Source organism: Salmo trutta, unplaced genomic scaffold (assembly GCF_901001165.1).
Source record: "Salmo trutta unplaced genomic scaffold, fSalTru1.1, whole genome shotgun sequence".
Classification (NCBI taxonomy): domain Eukaryota; kingdom Metazoa; phylum Chordata; class Actinopteri; order Salmoniformes; family Salmonidae; genus Salmo; species Salmo trutta.
The window spans coordinates 267,176-284,193 of NW_021823195.1; the positions used below are offsets into that span (position 1 = coordinate 267,176).

At 45.4% G+C, this 17,018-nt stretch overlaps 1 protein-coding gene across 1 annotated transcript in view; it reads left to right on the forward strand.

Moving 5' to 3' along the window:
* Positions 1-12,826, forward strand: part of entpd1 (ectonucleoside triphosphate diphosphohydrolase 1) — a 69,150-nt gene extending 56,324 nt beyond the window's left edge. Inside the window, exons 9-10 of the mRNA XM_029748220.1 lie at positions 383-520; positions 12,433-12,826. Coding sequence (XP_029604080.1) covers positions 383-520; positions 12,433-12,645 — 351 coding nt within the window. The 3' untranslated portion in view covers positions 12,646-12,826. The remainder of the gene's footprint in view (positions 1-382; positions 521-12,432) is intronic.
* The last annotated feature ends 4,192 nt before the right edge of the window (positions 12,827-17,018 follow it).

Below are 17,018 nucleotides of genomic sequence, written 5' to 3' on the forward strand. Positions count from 1 at the left end.
CCTTGGCAGGAACTAATGGGGATCCATAATAAACCCCAGGAAGAGTAGCTGCTGCCTTGGCAGGAACTAATGGGGATCTATAATAAACCCCAGGAAGAGTAGCCGCTGCCTTGGCAGGAACTAATGGGGATCCATAATAAACCCCAGGAAGAGTAGCTGCTGCCTTGGCAGGAACTAATGGGGATCCATAATAAACCCCAGGAAGAGTAGCTGCTGCCTTGGCAGGAACTAATGGGGATCCATAATAAACCCCAGGAAGAGTAGCTGCTGCCTTGGCCGGAACTAATGGGGATCCTTAATTAATACATACACAGACACACATAAGCACACATGCATTTTCTCCCAGTCACAGTCCTCACTGCACTCGGTGTGTAATGTGCAGATCCAGCAGCAGCACCCTGATGTGAAGGAGAAGTATCTGGCAGAGTACTGTTTCTCTGGGAGCTACATCCTGTCTCTACTGACTGACGGATACAACTTCACCTCAGACACATGGACAGACATCACGTTCATCAAGAAGGTCAGACACACACACCTGGCAATATAAACCGGCCTGTAGGAACATGTTATCTGAGAGCTGATGACTGTTAAGAGTCGGTATGTTCTTAGTAGTTAAATATGCATTTAGGGTTAGGGGTTAGGGGTTAGGGTTAGGGGTTAGGGTTAGGGTTAGGGTCAGGGGTTAGGGGTTAGGGTTAGGGTTAGGGTTAGGGGTTAGGGGTTAGGGGTTATTGTATAAACAGGTTATCTGATAGCTGATGACTGTTAAGAGTTGGTATGTTGTTAGTTGTTAAATATGCATTTAGGGTTAGGGGTTAAGGGTTAGGGTTAGGGGTTAGGGTTAGGGGTTATGGTTAGGGGTTAGGGTTAGACTATATACAGGGTCAGTAGATACAGTATGTATAGGGACCAGGGGACTATATACAGGGTCAGTAGATACAGTATGTATAGGGGTCAGGGGACTATATACAGGGTCAGTAGATACAGTATGTATAGGGGCCAGGGGACTATATACAGGGTCAGTAGATACAGTATGTATAGGGGCCAGGGGACTATATACAGGGTCAGTAGATACAGTATGTATAGGGACCAGGGGACTATATACAGGGTCAGTAGATACAGTATGTATAGGGACCAGGGGACTATATACAGGGTCAGTAGATACAGTATGTATAGGGGTCAGGGGACTATATACAGGGTCAGTAGATACAGTATGTATAGGGACCAGGGGACTATATACAGGGTCAAGAGATACAGTATGTATACGGGCCAGGGTACTATATACAGGGTCAGGAGATACAGTATGTATAGGGACCAGGGGACTATATACAGGGTCAGTAGATACAGTATGTATAAGGGCCAGGGGACTATATACAGGGTCAGTAGATACAGTATGTATAGGGGTCAGGGGACTATATACAGGGTCAGTAGATACAGTATGTATAGGGAACAGGGGACTATATACAGGGTCAGTAGATACAGTATGTATAGGGACCAGGGGACTATATACAGGGTCAGGAGATACAGTATGTATAGGGGTCAGTGGACTATATACAGGGTCAGTAGATACAGTATGTATAGGGAACAGGGGACTATATACAGGGTCAGTAGATACAGTATGTATAGGGAACAGGGGACTATATACAGGGTCAGTAGATACAGTATGTATAGGGGTCAGGGGACTATATACAGGGTCAGTAGATACAGTATTTATAGTGGTCGGGGACTATATACAGGGTCAGTAGATACAGTATGTATAGGGACCAGGGGACTATATACAGGGTCAGTAGATACAGATTTATAGGGACCAGGGGACTATACACAGGGTCAGTAGATACAGTATGTATAGGGACCAGGGGACTATATACAGGGTCAGTAGATACAGTATGTATAGGGACCAAGGGACTATATACAGGGTCAGTAGATACAGTATGTATAGGGACCAGGGGACTATATACAGGGTCAGTAGATACAGTATGTATAGGGACCAGGGGACTATATACAGGGTCAGTAGATACAGTATGTATAGGGGCCAGGGGACTATATACAGGGTCAGTAGATACAGTATGTATAGGGGCCAGGGGACTATATACAGGGTCAGTAGATACAGTATGTATAGGGACCAGGGGACTATATACAGGGTCAGGAGATACAGTATGTATAGGGACCAGGGGACTATATACAGGGTCAGTAGATACAGTATGTATAGGGACCAGGGGACTATATACAGGGTCAGTAGATACAGTATGTATACGGGCCAGGGGACTATATACAGGGTCAGTAGATACAGTATGTATCGGGGGAAGGTGACTATATACAGGGTCAGTAGATACAGTATGTATAGGGGCCAGGGTACTATATACAGGGTCAGTAGATACAGTATATATAGGGACCAGGGCACTATATACACGGTCAGTAGATACAGTATGTATAGGGGGAAGGTGACTAGGCATCAGGATATATGATCAACAGAGTAGGTGCATTGTATTTATTTCCCTTTTGTACATTAACCATTTGTACATCAATACAACACTGCTCAAAAAAATAAAGGGAACACTAAAATAACACATCCTAGATCTGAATGAATGAAATAATCTTATGAAATACTTTTTTCTTTACATAGTTGAATGTGCTGAGAACAAAATCAAACAAAAATAATCAATGGAAATCCAATTTATCAACACATGGAGGTCTGGATGTAAGGTTTGTCATGGAGAGAAGACCAAGTCGCAGCGGGAATGTGGATACTCATAGTTTTTTAATAAACAAAAGTAAAGCATCCACAGGGAAAACAATAAATGATACTCACGACAGCAACAGTTTTGCAGGCTATACAAACGCAGTGCAAAAACAACTACCCACAACCCCAAAGAAAAACACACACTCCTATATAGGACTCCCAATCAAAGGCAACTCAACACACCTGCCTTCAATTGGGAGTCCAATCACCCACACAACATTTAACAAACGCAAACCCCCTGCCACATCCTGACCAAGACTAACACAATTATGCCCTCTGCTGGTCAGGACGTGACACTGGATTTGGAGTCACACTCAAAATTAAAGTGGAAAACCACACTACAGGCTGATCCAACTTTGATGTAATGTCCTTAAAACAAGTCAAAATGAGGCTCAGTAGTGTGTGTGGCCTCCATGTGCCTGTATGACCTCCCTACAACGCCTGGGCATGCTCCTGATGAGGTGGCGGATGGTCTCCTGAGGGATCTCCTCCCAGACCTGGACTAAAGCATCCGCCAACTCCTGGACAGTCTGTGGTGCAACGTGGCGTTGGTGGATGGAGCGAGACATGATGTCCCAGATGTGCTCAATTGGATTCAGGTCTGGGGAACGGGCGGGCCAGTCCATAGCATCAATGGACTGGCCCAAGATGAGATCCTCAGACCTCTTGTGAGACCATATGCTGGTGAGGTTGGCCCTGGGTTCCTCCTAATGCAAGACAATGCTGGACTGTCCCGAGATGAGATCCTCAGACCCCTTGTGAGACCTCTTGCAGGAACTGCTGACACACTCCAGCCACATGAGGTCTATCATTGTCTTGCATTAGGAGGAACCCAGGGCCAACCGCACCAGCATATGGTCTCACAAGGGGTCTGAGGATCTCATCTCGGTACCTAATGGCAGTCAGGCTACCTCTTGCGAGCACATGGAGGGCTGTGGGGCCCCCCAAAGAAATGCCACCCCACACCATGACTGACCCACCGCCAAACCGGTCATGCTGGAGGATGTTGCAGGAAGCAGAACGTTCTCCACGGCGTCTCCAGACTCTGTCACGTCTGTCACATGTGCTCAGTGTGAACCTGCTTTCATCTGTGAAGAGCACAGGGCGCCAGTGGCGAATTTGCCAATCTTGGTGTTCTCTGGCAAATACCAAACATCCTGCACGGTGTTGGGCTGTAAGCACAACCCCCACCTGTGGACGTCGAGCCCTCATACCACCCTCATGGAGTCTGTTTCTGACCGTTTGAGCAGACACATGCATATTTGTGGCCTGCTGGAGGTCATTTTGCAGGGCTCTGGCAGTGCTCCTCCTGCTCCTCCTTGCACAAAGGCGGAGGTAGCGGTCCTGCTGCTGGGTTGTTGCCCTCCTACGGCCTCCTCCATGTCTCCTGATGTACTGGCCTGTCTCCTGGTAGCGCCTCCATGCTCTGAACACTACATTGACAGACACAGCAAACCTTCTTGCCACAGCTCCCATTGATGTGCCGTCCTGGATGAGCTGCACTACCTGAGCCACTTGTGTGGGTTGTAGACTACGTCTCATGCTACCACTAGAGTGAAAGCACTGCCAGCATTCAAAAGTGACCAAAACATCAGCCAGGAAGCATAGGAACTGAGAAGTGGTCTGTGGTCACCACCTGCAGAAACACTCCTTTATTGGGGGTGTCTTGCTAATTGCCTATAATTTCCACCTGTTGGCTATTCCATTTGCACAACAGCATGTGAAATGTATTGTCAATCAGTGTTGCTTCCTAAGTGGACAGTTTGATTTCAGATTTCACAGAAGTGTGATTGACTTGGAGTTACATTGTGTTGTTTAAGTGTTCCCTTTATTTTTTTGAGCAGTGTATATGAAGTGTGTGTGTGTGTGTGTGTGTGTGTGTGTGTGTGTGTGTGTGTGTGTGTGTGTGTGTGTGTGTGTGTGTGTGTGTGTGTGTGTGTGTGTGCAAAGAGTCCAGTGAGTGTTCATAGAGTCAGTGAAGAAATAAAAATAAATACAGTGAAGACAGATAGGAGATAGTCCTGTAGCCATTCTGTTATCTGTTTATCAGTCTAATGGTTTGGGGATAGGAGATAGTCCTGTAGCCATTCTGTTATCTGTTTATCAGTCTAATGGCTTGGGGACAGGAGATAGTCCTGTATCCATTCTGTTATCTGTTTATCAGTCTAATGGTTTGGGGATAGGAGATAGTCCTGTAGCCATTCTGTTATCTGTTTATCAGTCTAATGGTTTGGGGATAGGAGATAGTCCTGTATCCATTCTGTTATCTGTTTATCAGTCTAATGGTTTGGGGATAGGAGATAGTCCTGTAGCCATTCTGTTATCTGTTTATCAGCTTAATGGTTTGGGGATAGGAGATAGTCCTGTATCCATTCTGTTATCTGTTTATCAGTCTAATGGTTTGGGGATAGGAGATAGTCCTGTAGCCATTCTGTTATCTGTTTATCAGTCTAATGGTTTGGGGATAGGAGATAGTCCTGTATCCATTCTGTTATCTGTTTATCAGTCTAATGGTTTGGGGATAGGAGATAGTCCTGTAGCCATTCTGTTATCTGTTTATCAGTCTAATGGCTTGGGGATAGGAGATAGTCCTGTAGCCATTCTGTTATCTGTTTATCAGTCTAATGGTTTGGGGATAGAAGCTGTTCAGGAGCTTGTTAGTGTGAGACTTGATGCTCCGGAAGCAGAGAGAAAAGTCAATGGCTTGGGTGGCTGGAGTCTAACAATTTTCCAGGCCTTCTTTTGACACCGCCTGTTATAGAGGTTCTTGATGGCAGGGAGCCCCAGGGATGTACTGGGCCGTACTCACCACCCTCTGTAGAGGTCCTGGATGGCAGGGAGCCCCAGGGATGTACTGGGCCGTACTCACCACCCTCTGTAGAGGTCCTGGATGGCAGGGAGCCCCAGGGATGTACTGGGCCGTACTCACCACCCTCTGTAGAGGTCCTGGATGGCAGGGAGCCCCAGGGATGTACTGGGCCGTACTCACCACCCTCTGTAGAGGTCCTGGATGGCAGGGAGCCCCAGTGATGTACTGGGCCGTACTCACCACCCTCTGTAGAGGTCCTGGATGGCAGGGAGACTCAGTGACGTACTGGGCCGTACTCACCACCCTCTGTAGAGGTCCTGGATGGCAGGGAGACCCAGTGACGTACTGGGCCGTACTCACCACCCTCTGTAGAGGTCCTGGATGGCAGGGAGCCCCAGGGATGTACTGGGCCGTACTCACCACCCTCTGTAGAGGTCCTAGATGGCAGGGAGCCCCAGGGATGTACTGGGCCGTACTCACCACCCTCTGTAGAGGTCCTGGATGGCAGGGAGCCCCAGGGATGTACTGGGTCGTACTCACCACCCTCTGTAGAGGTCCTGGATGGCAGGGAGCCCCAGGGATGTACTGGGCCGTACTCACCATCCTCTGTAGAGGTCCTGGATGGCAGGGAGCCCCAGGGATGTACTGGGCCGTACTCACCACCCTCTGTAGCGCTATGCGATCAAATGCGGTGCAGTTGCAGTTCCTGTTTATGTATCAGTTTTCCTTCTTCCTTCTGAAGATCCTTTAGATTCTAAACAACAATATAAACGCAACATGTAGTGTTGGTCCCATGTTTCATCAGCTGACATTTTGTGCACAAAATTGTTTACATATGTTAGTGAGCATTTCTCCTTTGCCAAGATAATCCATCCACCTGACAAGTGTGGCATATCAAGAAGCTGATTCAACAGCATTATCATTACAAGAAAAACGAAATGCATGCTCTTCAACCGATCACTGCCCGCACCCGCCCGCCCGTCCAGCATCACTACTCTGGACGGTTCTGACTTAGAATTTGTGGACAACTGCAAAATACCTGGGTGTCTGGTTAGACTGTAAACTCTCCTTCCAGACTCACATCAAACATATCCAATCCAAAATGAAATCTAGAATCTGCATCCTATTTCGCAACAAAGCCTCCTTCACTCATGCTGCAAAACATACCCTCGTAAAAGACTATCCTACCGATCCTCGACTGCGGCAATGTCATTTCCAAAATAGCCTCCAACACTCTACTCAAAAAACTGGATGCAGTCTATCACAGTGCCACCCGTTTTGTCACCAAAGCCCCATAACATATACTACCCAGCACTGCGACCTGTACTCTCTCGTTGGTTGGCCCTCACTTCATATTCGTCGCCAAACCCACTGGCTCCAGGTCATCTATAAGTCTTTGCTAGGTAAAGTCCCCCCTTATCTCAGCTCACTGATCACCATAGCAGCACCCACCCGTAGCACGCGCTCCAGCAGGTATATTTCACTGGTCATCCCCAAAGCCAACTCCTCCTTGGGCCGCCTTTCCTTCCAGTTCTCTGCTGCCAATGACTGGAACAAATTGCAAAAATCACTAAAGCTGGAGTCTTATATCTCCCTCTCTAACTATAAGCATCAGCTGTCTATCACTCAAGTGTTTAATTGCTAAATTGTAATTATTTTGCCACTATGGCCTATGTAATCATACTAAATTTGCACACACTGTATATAGATTTTTCTATTCTGTTATTGACTGTGCGCTTGTTTAATCCACGTGTAACTCTGTGTTGTTTGTGTCGCACTGCTTTGCTTTATCTTGGCCACGTCACAATTGTAAATGAGAACTTGTTCTCAACTGGCCTACCTGGTTAAATAAAGGTGAAAGGTGCTGGGGAGAATAAAAGACCAATCTAAAATATGCAGTTTTGTCACACAATACAATTCCACAGATGTCTCAAGTTTTGAGGGAGCAATTGGCATGCGTCTGCAGGAATGTCCACCAGAGCTGTTGCCAGAGAATTGAATGTTCATTTCTCTAACATAAGCTGCCTTCAACGTCGTTTTCGAGGATTTGGCAGTACGTCCGGCCTCACAACCGCAGACCACATGTATGGCGTCATGTGAGCGAGCGGTTTGCTGATGTCAACGTTGTGAACAGAGCCCAACATGGTGGTGGTGGAGTTATCGATGTCAATTTGAATGCAGAGAGATGCCGTCCTGAGGCCCATTGGAACCCACCGCCATCACCTCATATTTCAGCATGATAATGCACCGCCTCATTTCGCAAGGATCTCTACACAATTCCTGGAAGCTGAAAATGTCCCAGTTCTTCCATGGCCTGCATACTCACCAGACATGTCAACCATTAAGCACATTTGTGATGCTCTGGATCGACGTGTACGACAGCGTGTTTCAGTTCCCGACAAATATCCAGCATCTTCGCCCAGCCATTGAAGAGGAGTGGGACAACATTCCACAGGCCACAATCAACACCCTGATCAACTCTATGTGAAGGAGATGTGTAGCGCTGTATGAGTCAGATGGTGGTCACATCAGATACTGACTGGTTTTCTGATCCTCTTCCCTGCCTTTTTTTAAGGTATCTTTGACCAACAGATGCATATCTGTACTCCCAGGCATGTGAAATCCATAGAAGAGGGCCTAATGAATTTTATTAATTATATGAACTGTAACTCAATAAAATCTTGGAAATTGTTGCATGTTTCATTTATATTTTTGTTCAGCATATATCCTGAATCTGGTAATGAATGGTGTGGCTGTTGAACAAGTTGAGGAGGCTAAATTACTTGGCGTTACCTTAGATTGTAAACGATCATGGTCAAAGGATTCAACGGTTGTAAAGATGGGAAGAGGTCTGTGTAGGCTGTGTGTATGTATCGATGTGTAGGCTATGTGGATGTATTGATGTGTAGGCTGTGTGGATGTATTGATGTGTGGGCTGTGTGGATGTATTGATGTGTGGGCTGTGTGGATGTATGGATGTGTAGGCTGTGTGGATGTATTGATGTGTAGGCTGTGTGAATGTATTGATGTGTAGGCTGTGTGGATGTATTGATGTGTAGGCTGTGTGGATGTATTGATGTGTAGGCTGTGTGGATGTATTGATGTGTAGGCTGTGTGGATGTATTGATGTGTAGGCTGTGTGGATGTATTGATGTGTAGGCTGTGTGGATGTATTGATGTGTGGGCTGTGTGGATGTATTGATGTGTGGGCTGTGTGGATGTATTGATGTGTGGGCTATGTGTATGTATCGATGTGTAGGCTGTGTGGATGTATTGATGTGTGGGCTGTGTGTATGTATCGATGTGTAGGCTGTGTGGATGTATTGATGTGTAGGCTGTGTGGATGTATTGATGTGTAGGCTGTGTGGATGTATTGATGTGTAGGCTGTGTGGATGTATTGATGTGTGGGCTGTGTGGATGTATTGATGTGTAGGCTGTGTGGATGTATTGATGTGTAGGCTGTGTGGATGTATTGATGTGTAGGCTGTGTGGATGTATTGACGTGTAGGCTGTGTGGATGTATGGATGTGTAGGCTGTGTGGATGTATTGATGTGTGGGCTGTGTGTATGTATCGATGTGTAGGCTGTGTGGATGTATTGATGTGTGGGCTGTGTGTATGTATCGATGTGTAGGCTTTGTGGATGTATTGATGTGTAGGCTGTGTGGATGTATTGATGTGTAGGCTGTGTGGATGTATTGATGTGTAGGCTGTGTGGATGTATTGATGTGTAGGCTGTGTGGATGTATTGATGTGTAGGCTGTGTGGATGTATTGATGTGTAGGCTGTGTGGATGTATTGATGTGTAGGCTGTGTGGATGTATTGATGTGTGGGCTGTGTGGATGTATTGATGTGTGGGCTGTGTGGATGTATTGATGTGTGGGCTATGTGTATGTATCGATGTGTAGGCTGTGTGGATGTATTGATGTGTGGGCTGTGTGTATGTATTGATGTGTGGGCTGTGTGTATGTATCGATGTGTAGGCTGTGTGGATGTATTGATGTGTAGGCTGTGTGGATGTATTGATGTGTAGGCTGTGTGGATGTATTGATGTGTAGGCTGTGTGGATGTATTGATGTGTGGGCTGTGTGGATGTATTGATGTGTAGGCTGTGTGGATGTATTGATGTGTAGGCTGTGTGGATGTATTGACGTGTAGGCTGTGTGGATGTATTGACGTGTAGGCTGTGTGGATGTATGGATGTGTAGGCTGTGTGGATGTATTGATGTGTGGGCTGTGTGTATGTATCGATGTGTAGGCTGTGTGGATGTATTGATGTGTGGGCTGTGTGTATGTATCGATGTGTAGGCTTTGTGGATGTATTGATGTGTAGGCTGTGTGGATGTATTGATGTGTAGGCTGTGTGGATGTATTGATGTGTGGGCTGTGTGGATGTATTGATGTGTAGGCTGTGTGTATGTATCGATGTGTAGGCTGTGTGGATGTATTGATGTGTAGGCTGTGTGGATGTATTGATATGTAGGCTGTGTGGATGTATTGATGTGTAGGCTGTGTGGATGTATTGATGTGTAGGCTGTGTGGATGTATTGATGTGTAGGCTGTGTGGATGTATTGATGTGTGGGCTGTGTGGATGTATTGATGTGTGGGCTGTGTGGATGTATTGATGTGTAGGCTGTGTGGATGTATTGATGTGTAGGCTGTATGGATGTGTAGGCTGTGTGGATGTGCAGGCTGTGTGGATGTATTGATGTGTAGGCTGTGTGTATATATTGATATGTAGGCTTTGTGGATGTATTGATGTGTAGGCTGTGTGGATGTATTGATGCGTAGGCTGTGTGGATGTATTGATGTGTAGGCTGTGTGGATGTATTGATGTATAGGCTGTGTGGATGTATTGATGTGTGGGCTGTGTGGATGTATTGATGTGTGGGCTGTGTGGATGTATTGATGTGTGGGCTGTGTGGATGTGTAGGCTGTGTGGATGTATTGATGTGTAGGCTGTGTGGATGTATTGATGTGTAGGCTGTATGGATGTGTAGGCTGTGTGGATGTGTAGGCTGTGTGTATGTATTGATATGTAGGCTGTGTGTATGTATTGATATGTAGGCTGTGTGGATGTATTTATGTGTAGGCTGTGTGGATGCATTGATGTGTGGGCTGTGTGGATGTATTGATGTGTAGGCTGTGTGGATGTATTGATGTGTAGGCTGTATGGATGTGTAGGCTGTGTGGATGTATTGATGTGTAGGCTGTGTGGATGTATGGATGTGTAGGCTATGTGGATGTATAGATGTGTAGGCTGTGTGGCTGTATTGATGTGTGGGCTGTGTGGATGTATGGATGTGTAGGCTGTGTGGATGTATTGATGTGTGGGCTGTGTGGATGTATTGATGTGTAGGCTGTGTGGATGTATTGATGTGTGGGCTGTGTGGATGTATTGATGTGTGGGCTGTGTGGATGTATTGCTGTGTGGGCTGTCTGGCTGTATTGATGTGTGGGCTGTGTGGATGTATTGATGTGTAGGCTGTGTGGATGTATTGATGTGTGGGCTGTGTGGATGTATTGATGTGTGGGCTGTGTGGATGTATTGATGTGTAGGCTGTGTGGATGTATTGATGTGTGGGCTGTGTGGATGTATTGATGTGTGGGCTGTGTGGATGTATTGATGTGTGGGCTGTGTGGATGTATTGATGTGTAGGCTGTGTGGATGTATTGATGTGTAGGCTGTGTGGATGTATTGATGTGTAGGCTGTGTGGATGTATTGATGTGTGGGCTGTGTGGATGTATTGATGTGTGGGCTGTGTGGATGTATTGATGTGTAGGCTGTGTGGATGTATTGATGTGTAGGCTGTATGGATGTGTAGGCTGTGTGGATGTGCAGGCTGTGTGGATGTATTGATGTGTAGGCTGTGTGTATATATTGATATGTAGGCTTTGTGGATGTATTGATGTGTAGGCTGTGTGGATGTATTGATGCGTAGGCTGTGTGGATGTATTGATGTGTAGGCTGTGTGGATGTATTGATGTATAGGCTGTGTGGATGTATTGATGTGTGGGCTGTGTGGATGTATTGATGTGTGGGCTGTGTGGATGTATTGATGTGTGGGCTGTGTGGATGTGTAGGCTGTGTGGATGTATTGATGTGTAGGCTGTGTGGATGTATTGATGTGTAGGCTGTATGGATGTGTAGGCTGTGTGGATGTATTGATGTGTAGGCTGTGTGTATGTATTGATATGTAGGCTGTGTGGATGTATTTATGTGTAGGCTGTGTGGATGCATTGATGTGTGGGCTGTGTGTATGTATTGATGTGTAGGCTGTGTGGATGTATTGATGTGTAGGCTGTATGGATGTGTAGGCTGTGTGGATGTATTGATGTGTAGGCTGTGTGGATGTATGGATGTGTAGGCTATGTGGATGTATAGATGTGTAGGCTGTGTGGCTGTATTGATGTGTGGGCTGTGTGGATGTATGGATGTGTAGGCTGTGTGGATGTATTGATGTGTGGGCTGTGTGGATGTATTGATGTGTAGGCTGTGTGGATGTATTGATGTGTGGGCTGTGTGGATGTATTGATGTGTGGGCTCTGTGGATGTATTGCTGTGTGGGCTGTCTGGCTGTATTGATGTGTGGGCTGTGTGGATGTATTGATGTGTAGGCTGTGTGGATGTATTGATGTGTGGGCTGTGTGGATGTATTGATGTGTGGGCTGTGTGGATGTATTGATGTGTAGGCTGTGTGGATGTATTGATGTGTGGGCTGTGTGGATGTATTGATGTGTGGGCTGTGTGGATGTATTGATGTGTGGGCTGTGTGGATGTATTGATGTGTAGGCTGTGTGGATGTATTGATGTGTGTGTGTGTGTGTGTGTGTGTGTGTGTGTGTGTGTGTGTGTGTGTGTGTGTGTGTGTGTGTGTAGATTTCAGGTAGTGATGCAGGCTGGACGTTGGGCTACATGCTGAATCTGACCAATATGATTCCAGCCGAGGCTCCAGACACTCCTCCTCTTCCTCACGCTGGCTACGTCACCCTCCTCTTCTTCATCTCTCTCTTCCTCGTCTTCCTCTTCCTCCTCTTCCTCTGTCTCCGATTCCTGTGGCCGCGCTGCGACTCCCAGACACAGATGATATAGATACACTGGACACCATATGGACGTGTGTGTGTGTGTGTGTGTGTGTGTGTGTGCGTGCGTGCGTGCGTGCGTGCGTGCGCGTGCGTGCGTGTGTGTGTTGATTATGTGAACATGATGTTTAAATGTATCTCATGTTGTCATGCTTGTTATTCTCCAGTAAAGTTCAGATATATAAAACAAACTGACCTTACTGGCCGTCATTTACTGTCCCTCTGAAAGAATGTGCAAATGAAATACTCACCTGACATATTCAAATGATGTAAAAATGACGGATTGACTATATGAACAGGTTAATAACAGGTGTATAACAGGTGTATAACAGGTTAATAACAGGTGTATAACAGGTTAATAACAGGTGTATAACAGGTTAATAACAGGTGTATAACAGGTGTATAACAGGTTAATAACAGGTGTATAACAGGTTAATAACAGGTGTATAACAGGTGTATAACAGGTTAATAACAGGTGTATAACAGGTTTATAAAAGGTGTATAACAGGTTTATAGCAGGATTGTATTGACTATATTAACACGGGTCTTAACAAGCTGATAAGAGGTTTGTATTTACTTCATGAACAGGTTTATAACAGGTTTATAACAGGTTGTATTGACTATATGAACAGGTTAATAACAGGTTTATAACAGGTTTGTATTGACTATATGAACAGGTTTATAACAGGTTTGTATTGGCTATATGAACAGGTTTATAACAGGTTTGTATTGACTATATGAACAGGTTTATAACAGGTTTGTATTGACTATATGAACAGGTTTATAACAGGTTTGTATTGACTATATGAACAGGTTTATAACAGGTTTGTATTGACTATATGAACAGGTTAATAACAGGTTTTTATTGACTATATGAAAAGGTTTGTAACAGGCTTGTAATGACTATATGAACAGGTTTAGAACAGGTTTGTAACAGGTTTGTAACAGGTTTGTAATGACTATATGAACAGGTTTAGAACAGGTTTGTATTGACTATTAGAACAGGTTTATAACAGGTTCATAACAGGTTTGTATTGACTATATGAACAGGTTTAGAACAGGTTTGTATTGGCTATTAGAACAGGTTTAGAAGAGGTTTGTATTGACTATATGAACAAGGTTATAACAGGTTTGTATTGACTATATGAACAAGGTTATAACAGGTTTGTATTGACTATATGAACAGGTTTATAACAGGTTTGTATTGACGTTTATAACAGGTTTATAAATAAGTGTATGAGTTTTTTTATTGCCTATATGAACAAGTTTATAACAGGTTTGTACTGACTATATGAACAGGTTTATAACAGGTTTGTACTGACTATATGAACAGGTTTATAACAGGTTTGTACTGACTATATGAACAGGTTTATAACAGGTTTGTATTGACTATATGAACAGGTTTATAACATTTACATTTACATTTAAGTCATTTAGCAGACGCTCTTATCCAGAGCGACTTACAAATTGATGCATTCACCTTATGATATCCAGTGGAACAACCACTTTACAATAGTGCATCTAAATCTTTCTGGGGGGGGGGGGTTAGAAGGATTACTTTATCCTATCCTAGGTATTCCTTAAAGAGGTGGGGTTTCAGGTGTCTCCGGAAGGTGGTGATTGACTCCGCTGTCCTGGCGTCGTGAGGGAGCTTGTTCCACCATAGGGGTGCCAGAGCAGCGAACCGTTTTGACTGGGCTGAGCGGGAACTGTGCTTCCTCAGAGGTAGGGGGGCCAGCAGGCCAGAGGTGGATGAGCGCAGTGCCCTCGTTTGGATGTAGGGACTGATCAGAGCCTGAAGGTACGGAGGTGCCGTTCCCCTCACGGTTCCGAAGGCAAGCACCATGGTCTTGTAGCAGATGCGAGCTTCAACTGGAAGCTAGTGGAGAGAGTGGAGGAGCGGGGTGACGTGAGAGAACTTGGGAAGGTTGAACACCAGACGGGCTGCGGCGTTCTGGATGAGTTGTAGGGGTTTAATGGCACAGGCAGGGAGCCCAGCCAACAGCGAGTTGCAGTACTCCAGACGGGAGATGACAAGTGCCTGGATTAGGACCTGCGCCGCTTCCTGTGTGAGGCAGGGTCGTACTCTGCGAATGTTGTAGAGCATGAACCTACAGGATCGGGTCACCACCTTGATGTTAGTGGAGAACGACAGGGTGTTGTCCAGGGTCACGCCAAGGTTCTTAGCACTCTGGGAGGAGGACACAATGGAGTTGTCAACCGTGATGGCGAGATCATGGAACGTGCAGTCCTTCCCCGGGAGGAAGAGCAGCTCCGTCTTGCCGAGGTTCAGCTTGAGGTGGTGATCCGTCATCCACACTGATATGTCTGCCAGACATGCAGAGATGCGATTCGCCACCTGGTTGTCAGAAGGGGGAAAGGAGAAGATTAATTGTGTGTCGTCTGCATAGCAATGATAGGAGAGACCATGTGAGGATATGACAGAGCCAAGTGACTTGGTGTATAGCGAGAATAGGAGAGGGCCTAGAACAGAGCCCTGGGGGACACCAGTGGTGAGAGCACATGGTGCGGAGACAGATTCTCGCCACGCCACCTGGTAGGAGCGACCTGTCAGGTAGGACGCAATCCAAGCGTGGGCCGCGCCGGAGATGCCCAACTCGGAGAGGGTGGAGAGGAGGATCTGGTGGTTCACGGTATCAAAGGCAGCAAATAGGTCTAAAAGGATGAGAGCAGAGGAGAGAGAGTTAGCTTTAGCAGTGCGGAGAGCCTCCGTGACACAGAGAAGAGCAGTCTCAGTTGAGTGACCAGTCTTGAAACCTGACTGATTTCGATCAAGAAGGTCATTCTGAGAGAGATAGCAAGAGAGCTGGCCAAGGACCGCACGCTCAAGAGTTTTGGAGAGAAAAGAAAGAAGGGAAACTGGTCTGTAGTTGTTGACATCGGAGGGATCGAGTGTAGGTTTTTTGAGAAGGGGTGCAACTCTCGCTCTCTTGAGGACGGAAGAGACGTATCCAGTGGTCAAGGATGAGTTGATGAACGAGGTGAGATAAGGGAGAAGGTCTCCGGAAATGGTCTGGAGGAGAGAGGAGAGGATATGGTCAAGTGGGCAGGTTGTTGGGCGGCCGGCCGTCACAAGTCGCAAGATTTAATCTGGAGAGAGAGGGGAGAAAGAGGTCAAAGCATAGGGTAGGGCAATGTGAGCAGGACCAGTGGTAGAAAGTGGACCAGCGGTGTCGTTTGACTTAATTAACTTCTTGGGGCTATGTGGGACGTTAGCGTGCCACCCGTGGCGCACCCTATCAACAGCAGGTGCATTTCAAGAGCGGCAAATTTGAAACCAAATAAATGTCAAAATTCAAATTTCTCAAACATACAACTAACTTACAGCCTTTGAAAGATAAACATCTCCTTAATCTAACCACGTTTTCCGATTTCAAAAAGGTTTTACGGGGAAAGCATAAAGTTAGGTTATGTTAGGAGAGTACATTGACAATAGCTGTGTGTAGTGTATTGTCGATTCAAAGACAGGCGTCACCAAAACCATAAAATCAGCTAAAATTATGCACTAACCTTTTACAATCTCCATCAGATGACACTCCTAGGACATTATGTTAGACAATGCATGCATTTTTAGTTCTATCAAGTTCATATTTATATCTAAAAACAGCGTTTTACTATGGCGTTGATGTTCAGGAAATCGTTTCCCTCCAATACCGGCAGTCAAGTCATGACAACAAAATAATTAATTAATATTAGAAAACATTGGTAAAATATTATATTGTCTTTCAAAGAATTATAGATTTACATCTCTTGAACGCAATGGACTTGCCAGATTTAAAATTAACCTTACTGGGAAAATCACACTTTGCAATAATCTGAGCACTGCGCCAGAAAAATACGCATTGCGATACAGACTAACCGCCATGTTGGAGAGATCTAAAATCGAAAATACTATGTAAATAATCCATTACCTTTGATTCTCTTCATCAGATGTCACTTCCAAAGAATCCCAGGTCCATAACGAATGTAGTTTTGTTCAAAAAAGCTCATCATTTATGTCCAAAAACCTCTGTGTTGTAGCACATGATCTAAGCCAGCCGGACTTCACTTCACTTCAAGAACGGAAAAAATATATTTACGTTCGTTCAAACATGTCAAACGTTGTATCGCATAAATCATTAGGGCTTTTTTTTAACCAGAACATGAATAAAATTCAAGGCGGACCATTGGGTTCTCTTTTAAAACGTTTCGGAATGAGAGTACCCACCATCAACTCGAGCGCCAGGTGTCTAATGGGCCATCACGTTCCAAGGCTCTTCTTCAGTCAGATCTCACTGTAGAAGACTCAAAACACTTTGTAAAGGCTGGGGACATCTTGTGGAAGCAATAGGAAGTGCCAAAATATTCCTCAGCCCCTTTGTT